The sequence below is a fragment of the Carettochelys insculpta genome, chromosome 23 (genome assembly GCF_033958435.1).
Source record: "Carettochelys insculpta isolate YL-2023 chromosome 23, ASM3395843v1, whole genome shotgun sequence".
Classification (NCBI taxonomy): Eukaryota; Metazoa; Chordata; order Testudines; family Carettochelyidae; genus Carettochelys; species Carettochelys insculpta.
This window is the reverse complement of record NC_134159.1, coordinates 2,148,981-2,169,674: the sequence shown is the minus strand read 5'-3', so window position 1 is coordinate 2,169,674 and position 20,694 is coordinate 2,148,981. Positions and strand designations below refer to the sequence as shown.

The window sequence follows — 20,694 nt, the reverse complement described above, 5'->3', positions numbered from 1 at the left end:
GGCCTGCTGGGAATTCACTTCTCAAATGCAACCCTCTTTGGGAAAAGGTTTCTACTTTATCTTTGCATGGCAAGAACTACCTCAGGAACTGCCAGGCTCACGAGTGACCTTGAACAGACACACCACTCCCTTTGCAAAAGACAAACATCGGAATACTGATAAATAATGAAGAGGACCGGTCACTTACCAAGCAATCTAGATGGCCCTACGTCAGCTGGGCAGAAGCCACAGTCATACTTTAAACTGGCTAAATATAAATGCCTGCATGTAGGCACAAAGAACACAGACTGTGATTGCAGGGTGAAGAACTCTAGCCTGGGAAGCAGGGAGGTTATGGGGAACAAATCAGTTCAACTTGAGCTCCCAGAGCTCACATGCAGATTAGCCTTGTGTCTGCCCATTTGCGGGGACTCCTTTTGCTCTTTACTGGCTCTAGCTTTTGGATGAGGTTCATTCTATTGCTCCAGCAGGTGCTGCCTCAGAGAGACATGCCTGCTGCCACCACTCCCACTGTAGGTCTCCCAGTATAGACAGTCCCAGGGCACTAGACTGCAGGCTTCAAAATGCCAAGCCACACACCGCCAGTGCAGACCCAGCTCAGTGGGCAGCAGAGATTTTTATTGAAAGCTTGTTTTGTTGAATAGCAACTAACAAGCCCCCTTCCCCCCCCCTCCCCAAGTGTCCAGGTCAGGAGTCAACTAGAATTCAGGCTGCTGAGTTTCAGATTTACGCTGCAGCAAGACACTCAGGAGCAAGACAAAGCATAACACACAGACTCTGTGCTCTTGCTGAGCACCGAGTACTCAGAGCTGCCACTGACTTCTCTGGGAATGGCGGCTCTGAGCATCACATACGAGTGACCCTGCACCAGGGTTTACCCTCTGTATGTTTAGCAGCGCCACCGAATAGTGAGTCTAGCTTTTAGTTCCACTATGTCTCTCCAGACAGCTGAGCCAAAGCTAGCACTGCTCTACTCCTGCAGGACTGTAGCCTAGACCTTGGTGTCAAAGGAGTTAAGCCCCCATCACAACTGTACTTCAGCTGCATTCTCACGCCTCTAATTTGGAGCAAGTCGTTGCACCTTTCCACATGGTTTTCAAAGATTAGAAAGCTTTAAAAGGAGCTTTTCTTAACCTCCGAGCTGTTTCAGAGTAAGGTTGCCTTGTCTGCAATGCACACGACACCCCTGTGCAGCACAGCAAGGGTATTACAGCTGGCCTGCTGACCCCCTCCCCCGTAATAGGCTCAATATTCTTGCAGCACAAAGTCTACTTCTGAAGTTTTAATGACTTGAGACTTTACATGGCTGCTCTGATGTGTTAACTCTCTCCATGGCCTTAGAGCGCCTGGCCCTGCTCAAGACTTGTCCTTTGCCTGCCCCAGGGCAGTGGATGCAATGCTCAGAGTAGGGATGGATTGGCCTGAAACATCTGTGCACAACAGGAAGAACGAGTCATTAGGGCTAAGAGTCTGGCATCTGGCGAAAACATGTTGGAGCTTTTCCTAACATGCATGATGGAGATTCAAGAAACTTTTAAGACACCACAATGAAGCAGTGGGCATTTTCAGAGTCACCAAAGCCAATTAGCTCCCAACTCCTATTGGCTGTCAATAAGGCTTTGTCACTGGGCACCAGGGGTCAGAACCCTGCTCCACCCTGGGGTGAGGAGCCATTCGGAGGACTCCACCTTGGCTCCTTTGGCATGACTGCTCTTTTGCACATCAGTGCCCTCTTCCCTGGTATCTCCATCTGCATCCTAGGCATCTTCTCCCCAGTTCCAGCCCCCCAGTGAAAAGCATCTTCCACTGCAGGTACACATAACGGTGCTGAACCAAACCCATTGGGCTGTAGGGGTATTCTGCCGAGAGATCATGGGGTGCCTTGGTGCCATCTTTTCCCAGCTGATTCCAGCTCACACACCAGGATGAATCAGGATCAGTGCCAGTGAACTCAATGCAATTCCATTCAAAGTGTGTGTAAAAGCCCAATATTTCTGACCCAATAGCACTAAACTGCCCCAACTAGTAACCCGACTGGAGGGAAGGTTGGGTAGGGTGTTACCCTCAGCCCTCAAGGCTAAAGGAAACCAGGCTTTAGAGGATCCACGTTCATGAGGAATCTATTCCCCCACTCCTTATAACCTCTGCAGGAGGATGCTGACGGAGGTATGACTCAGCCAGCCAAACACTGATCTCAAAGGCAGTGCAGGAGGGCGGGAGCGTTTGCTAAGCATCAGACAAGAAGGAACACATCATATAAGTTTAGGAGACGCCCTGAGCAGGTGGAGCGAACAGGTTTCCTCAGGGCTAAACCAAAAGCTGTCAACTCATCCTGCCATAGAGCAGCAGTTGTGCTTTGTTTTATCTCAGCCCAAAGGGCAGAGCTGCTCCACCAGCCACTCGACAAAGCAGCCACAGCTAGGGTTGTGCTTCTCCTGACAAGCATGTGAGTGTGCACTCAGTGCACAAATTTATTCTGTGCATGGATAAAAAAAGATTAGCAGGAACACGGGGGTGGGGGGGGAAGGCAGGGCATAGGAGACCCACAGGGTCACGTGCCCCAGAGATTTGCTGCTTGGTTTGTATTGAGCATGCTCAGTAATGCTTCTGAAACCAGCTGCTGCAGGCCCAGATCCTCCAAACCCATGAGCCTGAGGCAACTGGCATAGACCAGCTGAATGTCTGACACCCCCTTGGAAAAGGGTCCCAAATGCAAGCCCCGAGTTTGTGAATGCACTTGGAACACTCAGAGGCTGGTCTGCTCTGAGCTGTACTGCTGGGCCTCTCTCATTATTCATGACAAAGGTCAGTTTATGTAATGGACTTTCCCAGAATTCTTTAACAAAAAACAGTAAAGAAGAAACTTTAATGCTCCTGGGAACAGCCAAACAACTGCTTCCTGAACCTCATTAGCGCTGGTAAGCGGCTTAGCAGGATGTGCTATTTCAGCCCAACTTGGAGTGGCAGGGGGAGGTGCCAAGTATGTGTTTGTTTTCATGCGTGGTGGTGTTCTGGTGTGCAAGTATTCACAGAGCACGTGTTACTACTGTGTGCTTTTTGCAGTTTGTTGCATGTGGGGGGTTGGGCTGCAGTGTGCAATGGATGTGTGCTCTGTGCACGTCTGCCTGCATGAGCACATGCTGCAGTTCACAGACTAGCTTTTCACTCTTACCTTCTGTGGGGCGTTGATGACTCCAGTGTTATAGCCAAACTGCAGGGAACCCAGCACTGCTCCTCCCACTGCCAGCATCAGGCGAGCCGTCATCTGCTCCAAGAGAAACAATACGCAATCAGGCTGGGAAACGCCAGTCTCTCCAGGGCAAGACTGTGGGGCAGCCCCCGCCCAGAGCACCCACCTGGCTCCTGACCCGAACCATTTTAGGATTGGTACTCTACGAAGAGCAGCTGTGCACCCACAGGACTCGTGCCCTCTTCCCATCCGCAACAAGCCAGGAGAGTTAGGGTATGTCCTCTCCATCTCCCATTCGTACCAAGCAAGAGACGGAGCAGAGCTGGGGAGCGGGGACGAGACAGGACAATCACACCCTACTTCCTCCCTACATAGTGAGGTAGCTTGTAACGGAGAAGCTTGCAGATCTGTCCCTTGCTTGGCTCCTAGTGACTCAAAGATCCAACATCTAGACAAGCAAGCTCACGGGCTTTATGTGGAGGTCGGTTTGGCCCACTGAGCCAATATCCCACAAAGATCATCCCTAGTTAACGTTTCATTGAAAGCAGCGGGTCTGACCAGATCTTTCCTGGGTACACACAGACAGAGCCATGCATCATGTTAGTTGCCTAGGAAAGATGTGGGGCCTGAATCAGAGCTCACCATGGGGGTCAGGTTTAGGTCACTTACTCGCTGTTCAATGCCTCTGGGAAGGTCTGAGATGAGAGCCACCAGCTGTCCTTGCAGAGCAGCCCCTGCTGCTGGCAGATGAGGTCTCGCACCTATGTGGAGCTCTGGGTGTGGGCCCCAGCTGGGCAGGAGAACAGCCTTCCCCCCCGCACCAAGCGATGGGAAAGAGTCGTGGCACCACCGAGTTCAATGGGAGGAAGGGACACCCAATTTGGACAACACTCCCTCTCCTCACTTAGAAGGATACTACTGGCCTGAGCTAAGTGACGCAGACCCTGTGCACACCTCAGATGGGAGACCCAATCAGCACTCTGTGGCCATGGCCCCTTTTCGGGAAGGCAGCAGGTTTCAGAGGTAAGATGGCTCAGGCAGTTCCTCTCTCCTGGAGCTATTATTTCAGGCTGTCTGCAGAGTCAGGCAGACATTGGTCATTAACTGGTCACGCCAAGAAGCTGATGGACCAGAACCCCACTGTGCAAGACCCCGTAGAACAGAAGGGACAGTCAACGGCCCAAAGTGATTAGTCAAAGGAAACTTGGTCATGTTTTCAAGGACTTTCCAATCCATAGAGAACAATCACAGATGTTTTTAATGAGTGCTGGGATTTCATGGGTCCAGGCACTGGGCCAAATACGAGGGCCTGCAGTGATAGACTATTGACCTCCATGGAGTTATTCTGGCTTTACGCCTGGGCAGGTAAGATAAGAATCAGGTTTGACATTCAATAGTTTAAGTCTCTGGAGAGCTGACCACCAGAGACCTGCTGTTCACAGACTGCGGCTGGCCTTCCCAGGAGCAGCAGCCATCCCTTGGAGTCATTGGGGCCCTCCCACCTCTGGTATGCATCCAGAGGCCCCATCACCAGGGCAGGGGGGCGCGGGAAGGCCAGGCCATAGCACGAGGGCCGAGGTTTGAAAGGAAAGCAAAGGCAGGACTGAGCTTGCAGCCTGGTTCAGAGGAAGCAAGAAAGTCTGTCAACCTAGTTCACAGTTACTCAGCAAAAACCCAGCATTTATGAAACTGCTCAATGCCCAGGGCTACTTGGCAGGTGCTCTCTGCCTACGGCTGGAGTAACAATTGGAAGTTTGTTTGGGGGAGATGTGGGGGTGGGGGAAAGAGGCTGGTAATTGGACACCTCTGTGAAAAGCCCATTTATCCAGGCAGGAGTCTCTCCAGTAGCTCAGCCTGGCGGCTGTACCCAGAACACTGGATCCATTCGCCACAGGCTGGGCTGAGCAGCTTTGGACTAGCATGTGGGATTAAAGCCCCCTTGACGGCATCACACCCGCTCCCTGAAGCTATCCTGGTTCTGGTTGAGGGCAGGACAGGTTTGCCACAGCTCAGTGTACCTTTGTCAGAGATCCAAACCAAACCTTTAACCCAAACATATGGGGGGGAAATGGGAGATCCAAAGCCACCCCAACCCCTACATTGTACTTAGCCAGACCCAGAGCCTGGTCACATGAAAGATTCATTCTGAGTGTCACAACTAACTGCCATAACTTCTTCTGCAGATCCTTACTGAGCAGAGACCACCAGCTCCTCCTCTCACTTCAACTACAGCAACTGCCCCACAACACCTGCCAAACTCAGCTCCCCCAGCACTGGCGAGAGCCCCCTGCCTACTCACACCGCCCCTGCTGTCCTGGAACGACCCCTCCTAGGCATAATCCTCCTTGAAACCACCTCCCTAAGTAACTCCCGCACGGACTGATTGGCAGCCACATCACTCAGCCCCCAGTCCTTCCCTTATACCCTCCGGCTTCAGGAGCTCCCTCCTGTGCAGCTCTTGGCTTAGCCAGCTGCTTTGTCTGTCGTCCTGCCTCTGCAGTTCTCACTGTAGCTCAGCTGGAAGCTGGCCAGGTCCCCTTCCCTGGCCAGGCCCCCTTTGTTTCCCTGCCCAGGCCCCCTTTGTTTCCCTGCCCTGCTTAGACAGGGATATGCTGAACCCACTTTAATTCCCAGTGGCTGCAAGTAGAAAGTTTCAGCCTGGACAGCCAATGAGGTTACGGTCTCATGTTACCCAGCAACAGTTAACATGATGCCTCAATGGAGTCATGAGATCTGCATCCACCAGCAAACAAGAATGATGGAGCAGGAGGTGAGAGGCAATGTGTCTGAGGCCTCCGAGAGGCAGCTCTGAATTTCAAGCTTCCCTGCAGCCTTTCCCAAAGCAGGCAAAATGCAAGTCTCCCTTGTTTAAGCAAAGTGACACTCATGCTCATTTCAGACTAGGGGCTGTGCTGGTTTTATAAAATCCACACCCAATAGCAATGTCTCCCTTGGACTCGCCCAACCTTTGCAGCACTGCATTAATATGTGGGGACCTGGGTGCAAAACTGAATTGAAATGGCTCAGATTGTTGCAGAGCTTCAGGTTCCTTCTTCTGACACACAGCCAGTTTCCCAGCTGCACAAAGGAGCCAGGCTCTGGGTGTGAATGGCCAGTCAAGAATTCCCTTGGCAGTGGGGTATCAGCAAGTGTAAAGCCACCAGAGCTGGGCTCTGCACCAATCATCTTGCCCAAGCTTGGCACAAGGGGCATGTCAACGGATAATGCAATGGAGAGGAACAAAGCTGAGTTCCACACTGCAGCCCCTGTCTACAGCTAATACAAGTTCCATACACTGCTGTTATTGGTAAGCTGAGAATGAATACTGGCAGCAGAGGCTGAGCACCCATACTGTAACTCGCAGCCCCTCTGCTCACAAGACAGCGTTGAACAGGAGGTCACCTGTGTGTGGCTGCTCTTACTTTCCACTAGGCAGCAAATTCCCCTTTACAGGAGGCATTGGGCCAGGCCCATTGTGGTAAATACAGCTGGTACCTTCTCATCCTGGTAAGCATCTGGCCTCATTACACTGGGTGCTGCTCCCACCCTTACTGAACTACCATGCCGTAGGATGGCTCCTGGCCTAGGGTGGCCACCTGGCCTGGCTGTCTTTGGTACTGCCTTGCTCACTGCCAGTCAAAGGGATGGGATGTGCCAGTTGGAGGGGAAAGGCTGTAACTACTGGCCCTGCTCATCAGGCTGGGAGCACAGCTGCCATCCTGGTCCTGGCAAGAAGACAGGTGGGGGTGGTAGTTGGTCCTTCAAGGAGGGGTGGACAGGGATTCCCCTAGGACTCCTGAAGTGTGAACCCTAAGGCTCTTCACCAGGGTTGACAGAGGCTTTTTGTTCAGGGGTGGGCCTGAGACCAGGTTTTTTGCATCTTGTAGGGGACCACTGTAGGTTTGCAACCTGAGATTCAGGACCATTACACTTCCTGCACCTCCAGGGCAGTCCCGCAGCAAGAGCAGAAGTTATCCTTGTGTAGCAAGTGGACATTTAGAGCTCTGTCCTACTGAGCTCCATGGAATGGCCATCTAGCCCAACACGCAGAGCATCTCTCCACTTGTACAGTTTGTTTTGAGTGCTCCTGGTACTTTACAAACGACTGTGTGCTTCTGCGTTAGCTACTGCCAGCACAACCACTCTAACTTGGCACTAATTTTGGTTTTGCATGGAGATTTGACAGCCCTGAATACAGTTAATAAGCCCTCCTGCAACACAGAAAGGCGAGTGACAAGCAGCGATAATTCAGCTGCAGCTCTTCAAACAAATGCAAGTGTTTACTCAAGTTAAACTGAGCTTTGTACAGGGGGAAAATGAGACCCATTTCTGTATTTTTAATTTGTGCTTAATTAAGTCTTAAGAGATACATATAACTTGTAGGTAGTTCCCAGAACTGAGCAATAAAGAAAAAGGGGAGAGAAACCTCTGACTCTAAATGGGCCGGGCTATCTCAATGGCATTGACTGGGCTATATTTAATTTTGACTACAGCTGAAGGCAGAAGGATAAATTAGGAAAATCTAATGTGATAAAATCTCGATGGGTGGCGGAACCATTTCTATCCCACCTCCGATTATCTCACCCTGGAAGGTGCTTTTGGACACAATGCAGTAGCTTTTATGTACACTATACTTACTGTACTGACAAGACGTATGCCTGAAATAACCTTTAAATCCACTTCTAAACTTCTCTCCCTCCTCCCAACTGAGCACAGAAGGAAGTCTTGGCTCCTTCCACACAGGGCAAACAACTGCATTTCACAGCTGAAAGCTGTATCAATGCTGTGGTTGTTTAAGTACATTAAACATGCAGCTTGGCCGTTGCAGCTCTGATCCTGCAGGTCTGGAGTCAAAACCCCCGTGAATATCTACCTGAAGAACCAAGCCCTAGAGTGGACAAAACGATACTGACATACTCAAAAGAATCAGTCACTCATGCTGACTAGCCTCACTGCAGCCTTTTTTGGCCATAAAGCAGGACAAAGGAGTGTGTCCAAGCACTAAGCCTAGGATGCCCATCCTGAAAGATGCTGGGGGTGGGGGGAAAGAGATTGGGGGGCAGCTGTGGTCCTTGCCAGTTTTAGCTGTATGGCAGGGTCAGGGTTAGTGTTGTTTCAGCCTGCAGCAAGTTAGAAGAAGTGGAACACAGGGGCTGCCCTCTATGCCTGAGGCAGATCTAGAGGTGGCAGAACTGCTGAGGAACAGCCCCTTCTGCCTATCAGGGGTTCAATCTAACACCCCATTAATCCAATGGGAAAGATTCCCATCAATCAGAACTGGGCAGAGCTAGACCAGGCTCATGAAGCAGAGCTTGGCCCTTTTCACCAGCAGATCTCAAAGTCCCCAGCATGGAACAGTATCAACATGTGCAGCATGCCCAGGCTAACTCGTCATAGGAAGCACGTGGCAGGATGTCAACCAGGGCCATCTCCCACAAGCCCCATTGGCCTCAGGGTGGTCTTGAAAGCAGCCCTGGGGCTGTCGTTCACCCTCTTGGGACTCCAGTGACCCAGAAGCTTCTTCTGGCCACAAATGCCCTTCCCCCCCCTTTTGGGATTAACAGCAATTACTCTGAGCATGAAATTTCAAGTCCCAATTCAACTCCAAAGTTTCCCTTCTGACTCCAGCCTCTCTGCAGTGGGTGTTGGGCCGGCATCTGCCAGGCCAGACTCTTCCTTCTCATACATGTGAGGTCTGCCTTCTCTGGCCTTTGCTGGCCCTCCCGCTTCCAGGCTCAAACTCTTCCCTGGTCAAAAGTCTCCTGTCAGGAGCTGCTCACTGCCAGACACCACTTCCTTAGTTGCCTCTTCCTGAAGATTGCATCATCCCCTTTCCCTTCCTGCTGCTCCTTACAGGGTAATCACCTGATCCTTGAAGAGGTGTGCCTAATTCCCAACCATGACTGGCCCAGCACCAGGCTTCTAGCCCTTAAGAGGCAAGCCATGCTGTTCCCCAAATTAGGAACAGACCCCTGAAGTTCTGACTCCTAGTCCCAAACTCTGTCCAACAGCCACAGCCCCTTTTGTGCTCCTGGTTTCCCCTCATTTCCAAGGCTATTTTGCCTAAATCATTGTCTCAAAGACATAGGACAGCTGCCCCCTCTGAGTTGCAGTGCATCATTCTGATGGACGTGAAAAGCAGCTCACCTCTGAACACCACCCAGCACTGCTGTTATAAAGCCATTTCTGTTTGAAAAGGCCATAGCAACAGCTATATGAGAGGCACTCACAGTCATGGCCCCCCTTAAAAAAAAAGTCCAGGTGGCAGACTCCTCTCCCCTGCAGTCATGGAGCTGAGCTCCTACCATACAGACTTTTTACTTCTGCTCAATGCTGGAGCAGAACACCTCATGCTAGCCTGAAAATATAATATTTTTAATTAGTCATGCTTGACACACCTTGAATAACCAGGTAGCAATTGTTAAATCTGCGGAATATCCTACTCAGAAGCATTACATCAATAAAATTGCACCATGCTATTTGCACAAAACTAATTATTTGCACAGTAAGTTATGTTTGGATGTACAGTACAGAGTCCTCTATTCTCACAGGAACTTTACCTCTCATCGAACAGGAATTTGATCCATGCACACTACTATAAAAATCACCTTTCAGTATGCTTTCTCCAGTTTGGAGTCAATATGCGGAGTTGCGTTCTCTTCAGCCAGATGTGCCTTTTCTCTTGTTTAAGTTATCAGTGGGTGAATGTCCAAGAGTTATCGCACAGCGCCAAAAGAGGCAGAAAGCATGCACAAACACTTTAAAATCAAGTTTGCTTTAAGGTATTTCAAGATGTGCACCCAAACAGGCCCAAAATGTTAACAACTTTTTACGTTCTGCATGTATTAACACCTTCCATTCTTAAAACTGAACATTTTAAAGATCAGTTTTACTCTTTACTGTTTATGTTGCATGTTATGTTTTTACTGTTTGGATTTCTTCTTGGCTAGTGAAAATTATCCAATCATCACTTAAGAGGCAGTTTTCCATCCAATTCCATTCTCAGGTATCCATGGAGGGTTTTGTATCAGTTTAGAAATGTTTTTAAAACCATCTCATTAGAATTTTAAAAACCTACACAATATTGAAAGATTTCTGTTGGTTGTCTCTTATGGAAGGCTTGCAGAAATTAAAAGATTTACTTTTCTACTTTTTTTTTAAACCTATCATACAGATAATAGAAAATTATGGCTTTGTTACAGAACTGTAAAGGATGGTTCAAAACTCCATTTATGAAGAGAATTGTCCTTTATTAAATTTTTAGGTAATGAGACTAATTTTCATAGAACCCAATTACATTTCTACATAAAATTGCTTTTGTCACTGCTAATATAGAAAATTCTTGTGGAATTGAACAGTCTCTCCACCAAAATACTTTTGCAAAGATGAAATTTGAGTTAAATTTCATCTGAAACTCTTTGCACCTGGTGTGTGCAAAACTGAGAATGAGATTCCATAAGCACGGCTTCCCTCCCACAATATTTTTGGCACTTCCTGGTTCAGGTTAGTCTGAGGCAGAAACACACAGACTCACAAAGACTACTTTTCAAAGGATATTTACAGCCTTTGAGACTTTCACAAACAGTCTAGTTAGGGGCTAAAATTAGTCAGGTGGGAGTCTGACTGTGCTCTTGTTTTTATCCCTCATGGATTACCAAATGATCTCAAATTCAGAGACACCCAACAAAATCTACTACCTCTAAATTAAGATTGTCTAGCTGATCAACAGGAGGATCCAAAGCTGATTCTCTCTCTCTCTCTCTCTCTCTCTCTATTTGCTCCACTTTTCTTCCTCCCCTTCCCTTCTTTCACCAATTCATTCTTCTCAATACTCACTGCAGAGCTCAATCAGCCTCAAGATATATTGAGCTAAGTAACCCTTTCGTCCTGGCCCAGATTCTCATCTCTGAAATGAGGGAGGATTAAAAACAAGTAATGCAGCACATTTCATTGCATTACATGACCGGATGAGCTGCAGCAGCCTGTAACATGTTATGAAAGCAGCACTGCTCTGTCTTAAGGCCACTGGTAGCAGGGGTGATGGAAAGAGGAAGGTTACATGATTCTGCGAGCCAAGCCGTGGCCCAGGCTAGGCCTAAGATGATGCACTGCAGCGGTACAGCAGCGCGTTCATGGAGCAGTCTGCTATTCAGTTGTGTTATCGTGCTTGCTGCTTTGTAAGCCTTGGGCTTGAGCCCCCTTAGAGAACAGGGGCTGACCTGCCAACCCCCTTCAGGGAGCGCTCCTGCCTCTCTGGGCCGCCCCAGGGCTGCAGGGCCGGTTTCATGGGTAAATGTGTGCTCGGGATGCGACCGAGGCGCTTCGCTGCTCCGCCTCTGCCCAGACAGCATTGGAGGGGCGTGTCAGCGCGGGGGAGACAGACTGGGACAAGCAGCCCCGGCCGGGCCACTGAGTCCAGGAGCCGAGCGGAGGGGGGCAGAGGACAAGCTGCGCGCCCCGCCCCGCTGCGCCCTCCTCCGGCGAGGGGGTTCGTCCCCGGCCGCCAATGGGGAGCGAGCCCGGGCCAGGCCCCGCCCCACCCCGCCCGCCGTGCCCTTCGGCCTCCAAGGCAGGGCTGGCGCGTCACCGCTCCTCCCCCGGGCGGGCCCCGCACGCGGGCGACATGCAGGCGGCTTCCTCCGCAATGGAGCCGGGCAGCTGGAGCGGCGAAGCCAGGACCCCCGCTACCCCACCGGGCTTCGCCGCTGCAAGGCCCCGCTCGGGCCCCGCGAGCCCGCAAGGGGGAGGGCGCGCTAAGTGCCCCCGCGGCCGCGAAGGGCGGCGCAGCGAGAGGCGGAGCGGGTCCCGGAGCGCGCCCCCGCGCACAGACGGGCCCCGGCTCTGGTTCTCGCACTTTAACCGGCCCCGTAGCCCCGCAGGGGCGGTGGAGGGGGCCCTGCACTGCCACCCGTCCGCGGGAGGAACGGGCCCAATGCGGCGTGACCGCCCCCCGCCCCGGCGGAGCCACCCCTCCGCCGCCGAGACCAGGGTCTGGCCCAGGGTGCGCTGCTACCTTCACAGGAGCGAACAATTCCCCCCCAGTCCTCCGACCCCCGCCCCGCGCGGAGCCGGCTCCGCCTGCCAGGTGCGGCCGCTGGCACGTCCCATAGCCGCCCTCGGGGAGCAAATGCGCGCCCCGCTCCGCTCCGGCAGAGCCCAGCGTGCCCGGCCCCCCTCCCCTCTCCGCCGAGCCCCGCACACGCTGGGCGCACGGGAGCGAAGCGGGCTTCCGGAGCCGGGGCCTCCCATCAGCCTCGCCAGGCCTCGCTCGGCGGCCACCACGTGGAAGGGGCTGGGTCTCGTGGCAGGCGCCCGCCGGCCCGCACCCCCCTGCCCGAGCTGGCAGCGGCGCACAGCAGCCGCCAGTCTACCACCACCGGCACCAACGGGACCGAACTGCGTCAGCCGCGGCGGGCACGGGACTCCACTAGCCCTGTCCCGCGTGGGGGTCGCCCGCCCCGTCACACCGGCGCAGGGCAGGCGGAGCCCGGCAGGGACTCACTGGGGTTAGGCGAGACCCCGCCGGCAGCCAGCGGACCAGGGGCGCCCCTGGGCGGGGCTTGGCCTTGGACCCTCGCCCTCCCCGGCACTGAATCCCCCCAGGAACCCGGCCCCAGGCGCTGCAGCGCGCGCGCCCAGGAACGAGACAAACCGGGCGACGACGGCGGGGGACTGGAGGGAAACAGCAGCAAAGGGGCCAATGAACGGGGTGAGCCGGCTCGGCAGCAGCGCTCCCGGGTCCCAGCCCAGCACTGGGACGGCCCCCAAGGCCGCTCACCCGGAGGCTCCTGCGCCCAGCGCGGGGAACAAGCAGGAAACGCGCCGGGCGCTGACTGGAGCCCAAGGCCCAGGCAGAAGCGGCGCACGCTGCTCCCGCTCGGGGCGGCTGTCCCGGGTGAACTCCCGGGGACCTCCGATCGCTCCGCTCATCCCCCTCAGTTCCACTCGAGAGCCAGGCGCCCCGCCAGCCCCAGTCACACCGCACGCCCCCAGCCGGGGGAGCCCGGGGGTGGGGGGCTGCCATGCACGTCCAGGTCTCCGGGATAACGGCCCTGGCCCCGGGCAAGCCCGAGCGCCAGGCAGCACCCAGCCCCCCAGCCCGGCCGAGCCGCTAAGGCGTGAGCAGCCGCCGCGCCGCACCCGGAGCCAGCCCGGAGAGACGCACAGCCGCGAGTCAGGCGCCCAGCAGAGAGAGCCAGGCGGCTCGGGCTTTCGTGGCCTCCAGGGCCGGACCCCCCGTTCCCCCGCTCCAGAGCCAGGGGAAGCGGGCGCGGGAGACTGGCCGAGGCCCCTAGCGGGCCGGGCCGGGCGAGATGAAGCTGCAGGGTACAGTCGGGGTCGGCAGCGAGCCCCGGCCGCGGCCCGAGTGAGGCGCGCGGGGAGCCCGGCAGGCGGCAGAAGCTCCTTGGCGCGCTCCTGTGACACACAGCGCCGCTGGGGCCGAGCGCGCCTCCCCGCCCGCAGCGCCGCCGGGACTAGGGCCGGGCGCAGGCCGCCCAGCGGCGCGGCGCGGCGGGATGCGGAGGCCGGGGCGGCAGCCGCCGGGCCCCTCTTTCACAAGCAGGTGGCGGGGCAGGCCCAGAAGGCCCCGCGTCCAATCAGCCGCTCGGGCCGCGCCATGGAGTGTCCCCCCCCGGCTCCGGCACCGCCGGCTGCGCCCTCGCCCGGGCCGGGCCGGGCCGGGCCGGCGGGTGCTCGGGGCAGAGGCCGCGCCGCGCTCACCTTGCTGCCCGACTCCATGCTGCTGCTGCTGCTGCTGCTGCTGCCGCCGCGCCTGGCGCCCAAGGAAGCCGCACAGCGAGTCCGCGCGGGCCGCGGTTGGATGCGATGCGCTGCGCTGCGCTGCCTCTGCTCTGCCGGGCGCTGGGAATGTGCCCGTATAAAACCCGGCTCCGGCGCCAGGGGCAGCGCCCGCTGATTGGCTGGGCCCGCGCGGGTGTGTCGGAGGTGTGGCAGCGGGACTCCTCGGGGGCTCTGAGTGGCTGCGTCGCCTGTCCGTCACGGCGCGGGGCGGGAGCTCGTCTCCATCAGAGGCGCGCACAGCCCGCTCGCGGCCCCCTGGAGCGCGCCCGGACACTGGGCAGCGCCGCGCTGCCCGCCGGGCCCCTCCCCCTCCTCGGCTGCCCTGCTGGGGGCGCTTCGCCCACCGGCCGCCGGCTGTGCCCCGGCCAGGCCCGCTGCTCCAAGGGTCCGGGGGAGGCGCGGAGGCCGCAGCCTGCTCCCTGCGCGGTACCCGGCTGCTCCCTTTGCAACTGGCCCCGTGGAGCGGGCTCAGCCCTGCGCCCCACTGGAGATCCGGGGGGGGGGGTCACTTTCCCCGGTTGTGTTTTCATCCCTGGTGACCTTTGCGCCGCTCACCGCACCTGCTGAGCCGAAAGATGGAGCCGGCTCCTCTGCTGAGAGGAGACCTGGGCCCCATGGGGGGAGCCCAGCGCGCCCAGGCTCTGGCTGTGCTGCACGTCCAGCAAGGGACAGGACACACGCCATGGAATCGCAGAATCACCGAACACTAGAACTGGAAGGGACCTGGAGAGGTCAACAAGTCCGTTCCCCGGCCCTCAGGACAGGCCTTGCTGCGAGTACCCTGTTCCCTCCCCCAGCCCAGTGAAAACTTCCCAGTAAAGTCACCCATTACCGCGTAACAGTCATTCTGGCCAGGCTTGCGGGTGAACTCATCCCAGAGAGAAGCAGCTCCTGGGCGTGCCGTTTTGACTGACATTTTGAAATGTGCCAGTCAGCCCTGTGCTTGACATGGTGGGTCAAAGAGCATATATAAGAAATGAACTTTAATTTCCTGTGGGAACGTTGTAGCAAAGTAAAAAGTTCATGCTAGCAAACTGATAAACTCTAAGACATCACAAAGTGAGACATCCCTATAAGTACAACACATAAAAACATAAGCATGCAAGAAAAATCAGGGATCTGCATCTGCTATAGTTGTTGCCACTGATAAAAAGTACATTGTCAGATCTCATCATCTCTTGTTTTTGTCAACAGTCATTACCAGATGAAGGGCAAAAGAAAACCCTGGTAGGCAGTTTCTTCCTAATCTTTACCATGCAAACAACACTAGATCTGGCAATGCAAGGGTTTATCTTTTCCAAACATTGCACATATTTTTAACCTATCAATCTGGAGAGCAATCATCTCTCCCATCCGTTTCCCCCACTGCCTTACTTGCTACATGCAGAACCAGGACCTAAGGGGCAGAGGTGGCCAAAATTTGGAACTTCCCGTTCCCAGGAAATGTTGTCATTTTGAAATTTTGTTTTGGGTGGATTCATGGAGAAAACAGGCTTTGCTAAGCTTCTCAGTACTGAGGATTCCAAAAATTTAATTCAGGAAACGTGGAAGCATGGTTTTCCAAATGCTTACACACCCGACAATCCCATCAGTGAAGTGATCCTGACAGGATTAATGTTACTGTTTCACTGCTGCCCACCTCCAAACAGCAGCCATGAAACTGATGAGAATCATGTCCATTGTCTCCAAAAGATTCCAGGATCACAGGCAACCCTGCTATGCAGACCTCCCCAGCACTGGGGACTCCAGGGCTTCCAAATTCACTGGGCAGCTGGCTTCCCATTCTGCCTGACTCCCACAATTGGGGGTAGGCGGGTGGTGGACAGGACTACATAGTGGAGTTGCCCCGGAGCAGAAGACCCTGCAGCTGACTACATGGTGGCGGTCCGGGAGCCATAGGTTCTCAAAAGGCTTGAGGTCTCCAGCAGCCCACTAGGTGCCTTGGCTCAGAGCCAGGCAGATTTCCAACCTAACCCTCCCTGTGGTTTGACTGGGTACTTTGGTGAAAGCCTTCAGGTTTCACAAATCAGGATTTTCTAATGATTATTTCTGACTAGCTCTAGACAGGGAGACACTATTTAACGAGAATCAACAACTGTCTGCAGTAGGGGTGGGCTCAGCCCTTTGGAGCACCTTCTGTGTGACCAGGTGCCATGGGGTTCAGGGGTCCCCAAGCTCTGCACCCCATCTGCAGACAGGAGTGGCTCTCACTCAGCAAGAGAACAACGGCTTTATTAGCCAACAGGGGCACAGCCTTGTACAGAGGAGTCAGTACAACAGGGACAGCCAGTCCAATCCATTTTGGGGAGAGGAGGCCCCAAAGTGACCCCCGCTCCCCAAGCCAGGACCTTGCTCCCTCTTTGGTCTCTCTCTCTCTCTCCCAGCCCAGACTAACTGCTTTCCAACTCCCAGTTCCAATTCAAACCCCTCAGGCTCCACCTCCCCCTTTGTCTGCAGTCCAGAGGTGTCACCTGGTTGCCTCGGTTACCCTCAGCAGGTGCCCCCACACCCTCTGTGAGCCACACACATACATACATGTATCCCCCACTACCTCACATCAGGCTACACTGGGATGAGGACGCAGATGCATCTGGGCATCTTGATCCAGACTACTTTAAAATCTCGGGCCAATAAACCTGCATGAAACACCACGAAGGGAGAAGGCCCAGACAGCGTGTATGTGACAGGATGCATGTTCCCTGACGCCTCCCTGTCCTCAGCAGCCCATGGACCTGTCTGCCTCTTGCATGGACGTAAAGGGTGAGGATGAGGAATGTTGATCTGAGGACTGCCCTCTTGGCACACAGAGACAGAAATCTTTATTTCCTACCTTGGGGAAACCCCGTTTCTTCCAGTTAAAGGAAGGTGGGAGAAGATAATCTCACTCAGGAAATCACAGAGAAGCGCTGAAGGAGGGAAAAGGAGAGGAGCTTTGCAAACACAGAACAATAATCCCCCTTTGTGCTGAGTCGGGCTGGTCCAGCCATGTTTACAGGGGGTGGAAGGGATATCTGCTAGTGCAATCCTTTGAGTGGGTGGGTGGATGAGCCATTAATAATGTCTGCAGAATGAATTTGTTTCGTGCACAGGTGGTCCAGATGCTCAGAGACCCTTCCGCTTGGGTGTCAGGTGGATCTTGTGCAGTATGGGAGGGATTCCAGATTTCATTGCAGAAAGCAGAACCCAGCCTTGGCCCTCTCCCTTTCCATTCAGCGCTGGTGAAAGGTGTTGGCCCGGCCAAGCTGGCAAGTTGACTCCTGCATCCACAGAGAAGGGCCAGGAACCCTGTGAGTTTGTCTCACTGTGCCCAGCCTTTCCCCACCATATGCCCCTGGCAGGAGCTGATGGGGTGACCATCATAGGCAAGAGCAGGTTTCCATCATTCGTTCATTTTGGCCTTTCTGGTAGCAAGGAGGTCATCTCCCACATGTCCTCTGACAGGGATCTTTGAGGGAGCTACCTTTCTAAGCAGCTGCACCTAAAGGAGCCAAGTCAGCAAAACACTTAAGCATGTACTAAGTACCTTGCTAAATATAGATGGAGCAGTGTGGCCTAATGGCTAGAGTACAGGAGAGCCAGGTGCTATTCTGAGCTGTGCTACTAGCCTACTGGGGGACCAAGGCAAGTCATCTTGCCGCTCCATGCCTCGGTTTCCCCACTGCAAAGTGGGGCTAATGATATTGACCTTGTACAGCGTTTTGGGATCGACTGTGGACAAGACTAATGCACTCCCATACTTATGCTCACACTCCGTGTTACACATGCGCACATGCAGTTAGGGAAACTGCTGCCAGCATCTCCAATTTCCTTCACATTTGCAACATAAAAGCGTTCAGATTTCAGCCTCCATGGCTGCTGACAGGGGCAGGGAAATGAAGCACTTGGCCTAGGGCCCTGCGAGTTAAAAGTAACCAGGACTCTGGGCTGCTGCTACTGCCACAGCAGCAGTAAACCACCGCTGGAGCCCCAGACAGCATGGTGGCACTGCGGGCTGGCTGGGAGAGGCGTGGGTCGGGCATTGGCTGAGGGCTGGCTGCCCCTAGCCCTGCCACTTTCACCTGAGGCCCCAGCCCTGCTGGGAGCCAGGAGCCCGCCCCCTCCCACTTTGTCCAGGGCCTGGGAAAGGCTGTTGCCAGCCCTGTGAGTCTCTCAAGTAGAACTGTGACCCTGGGACAGTTTTGAATCGCTAGCCTAGAAAAGGAAGTCTCGGTTTGCCAGTAACAGTTCTGTGACTGAGCCAGTCGGCCTCAGCCTAACCATCTCCCGTAACTTACCAGCTGACATTGTACCGGTGGGGTGCGCTGCCTATACAGCTATGCCCCAGGCAGGACCCAGCAGAGCAGGGGCTCTGCTCACCAAGGGTATGTCCGGTTGCAGACAGACTGGTTATTCATGGTCCCGTAAGAATCGCCAGGCTGGGTCAGACCAAAGGTTCGTCTAACTCAGTGTCTTCTGACAGAGGCCAATGCCAGGTGCTCCAGCGAGAGTGAACAGAACAGGTAATCACCAAAGCAATCCCTCTCCTGACATCTATTTCCAACCTCAGACAAACGGAGGCTAGGGATGCCATTCTTACCCAGCCCGGCTAATAACCCATGCAGTGATGTAGCCAATGCAAACATATGTAAATAATCACAATGGGCCCTGACTCATCGTCTGATGAGCAATATGCAAACCCAAAGGGCTGTATATAGAAATCTGACATTGGCAGAGCTTGCCCAAAAGAGGACGGGTCACCTGACAGTTTGTCAGGCTTTTATAGATTCACCTTTATCAGCATTACAGGAAGTCCGCTTCCTTGCATTTCCTTAAAAAGCAACAGTGTGGCATTGCAAAACAATCTTAAGTCTGACTGTAAACCCCTGACACACCTGACTGGTCTCACTTCCTTCTGCCCTACATTTTTCCACCCCTAGTCCTTCTTGCCTGTTAACAAATCTGTTGAAACACCAGGAGAGAACAAATATCTTGTGAAAGTTTTTCTGACACTATACAGTTATCGTTCTGCTTATATTATTAATAGTAAGGCTGGGGAGCCCTCAGGCAGCTTTCACCTGCTCGGAGCTGCAGGAAGACATTCACTGAACAATTCTCCCTTGACAGATAGATAAGCCAGTTTGGTACTACTAAAGAGATCCAGACAGGCTTGGTGCCTGACGCTGTTCATCCACAGAGGGTTCGTGGGCCTGATGTAATCGTCAGGGAACTCAAGTGAGTGCCACTGGCTTTGATTCACTTGCTTTAAGACAGAATCACAAACTCCAATCTGAACAGGCACAGAAGAAACAAGTGGCCCTACAGCTTCCCCTGCCTGAGCCTGCTCTGGGCACATCTCTCCTATGAGGACAGGCACAGGCACTACCCTCTGCATGATACAGCTAATGCACTGGGGGAATTGGAATACGCCCCCCACCCCCGCCACAGACTGAGTGAGAACCAGTGACTCTCAGGTGACCTCGTCCCTTCTCATTACCAACCTCTGAATTCACACCCCTTCAAACAGTCTGTTTAAAACAAAGATGTTTTCATGAATGGATCTGGCCCCATTAAGCATTTGCTCTGCACCTGTTGTCTCTCCAGATAAAGTTGTTTAAAGCTGTAGTAGCTGGTGTTAGTGTCTTTTGAGCTGGTAGAAAGCTCAGCACAGACCTGTGGTGGCACGATCCCCACGTACAGATCGGCTTGCAGTGGCACAGTTTGTGGCAGTGCAAAGTGGCCTCAATATACTAATATGTCCAGAGGTGCCCATCTGGTAACAGTAGACGTGGGAGTCGATGGACACCGAGCCCGCTTAGGTGACGAGCCTATTAAATTTTTAACCCTGCCTTGGGTCAGATGACTTGCACCGTTCTGGCTTACCTTGGTTTCAGAAGCATGGGTGCCATGCATGCTTTATATCAAGGCTGCACCGCTACGTGGGGGTCACCGGTGCAGCTGTGTCAGCGGAACCATCCCAGATGTGAGCAAGTTCCTAGGAACCACAACACAAAAAGAAGTGAAGGGTAGCGAGCTAATTAGCTAGCTAGAAATGTTGTAAGTGAAGTGACAGCCATGCCATGCCTGTCCCTCCATAAGGGATGATAGTCTTAACAACCCAGGTAGAAACAGCCTCGTGCATATTGATATGGCAATGCAGGGGGGGAGGTGTTTCCCCCTCCTTTGCAACAGTCCTATTCTGACCAGCACAAGTCACGTAAGTGCTGGAATATGAAGATCACATCCCCTGTTTTGTACAGCAGGCGGTATCCATCCCATTTCTGGAGTGGAGGTCTACTACTGCATTGCCCTTGCACTGCTTCTGAAAAGTTCTCGGGTGCATGATTGCCTGGGGCAGGCAGAGCCAGCCAGGCTGGAACTCCTAGTTTCTGTGAAGGGGGCAATAAAGAGAGTTAAAAACACTGAGTGGAATGAAGTCTTGTTTATTGCTTCACTTATTGTCTCTCATCGCTTCTCCAGTGGAGGAGTAATGGGTCATCTCTCCCTTTAAAGAGCAAGTACTTAAACACAAGCCATGAAAGAGCCTATCTGGTGCCTTTCACCCCTTCTCTCCTTCCCTTGAATGAGGAGCAAAAGGGGTTAATTCGCAGCTACTTATTGCCAGTGTCTGTCATCTCCTTCCCTTGGATTTAAATCCACATCCCTACAGCTATGGGATCCCAGCCCACTGAAAAGCCTCTGAAACAGCCAGCAGACCCCTCCAT

At 53.8% G+C, this 20,694-nt stretch overlaps 1 protein-coding gene across 1 annotated transcript in view; it reads right to left on the bottom strand.

Moving 5' to 3' along the window:
• The window catches only part of SLC2A1 (solute carrier family 2 member 1), a 38,575-nt gene extending 24,539 nt beyond the window's left edge, over nt 1-14,036 (bottom strand). The window contains exons 1-2 of the mRNA XM_075018150.1: nt 13,913-14,036; nt 3,173-3,265 (exon numbers count right to left, since the gene is read on the bottom strand). Of these exons, the coding sequence (XP_074874251.1) occupies nt 3,173-3,265; nt 13,913-13,930 (111 nt within the window). The 5' untranslated portion in view covers nt 13,931-14,036. The remainder of the gene's footprint in view (nt 1-3,172; nt 3,266-13,912) is intronic.
• Nucleotides 14,037-20,694: the final 6,658 nt, after the last annotated feature.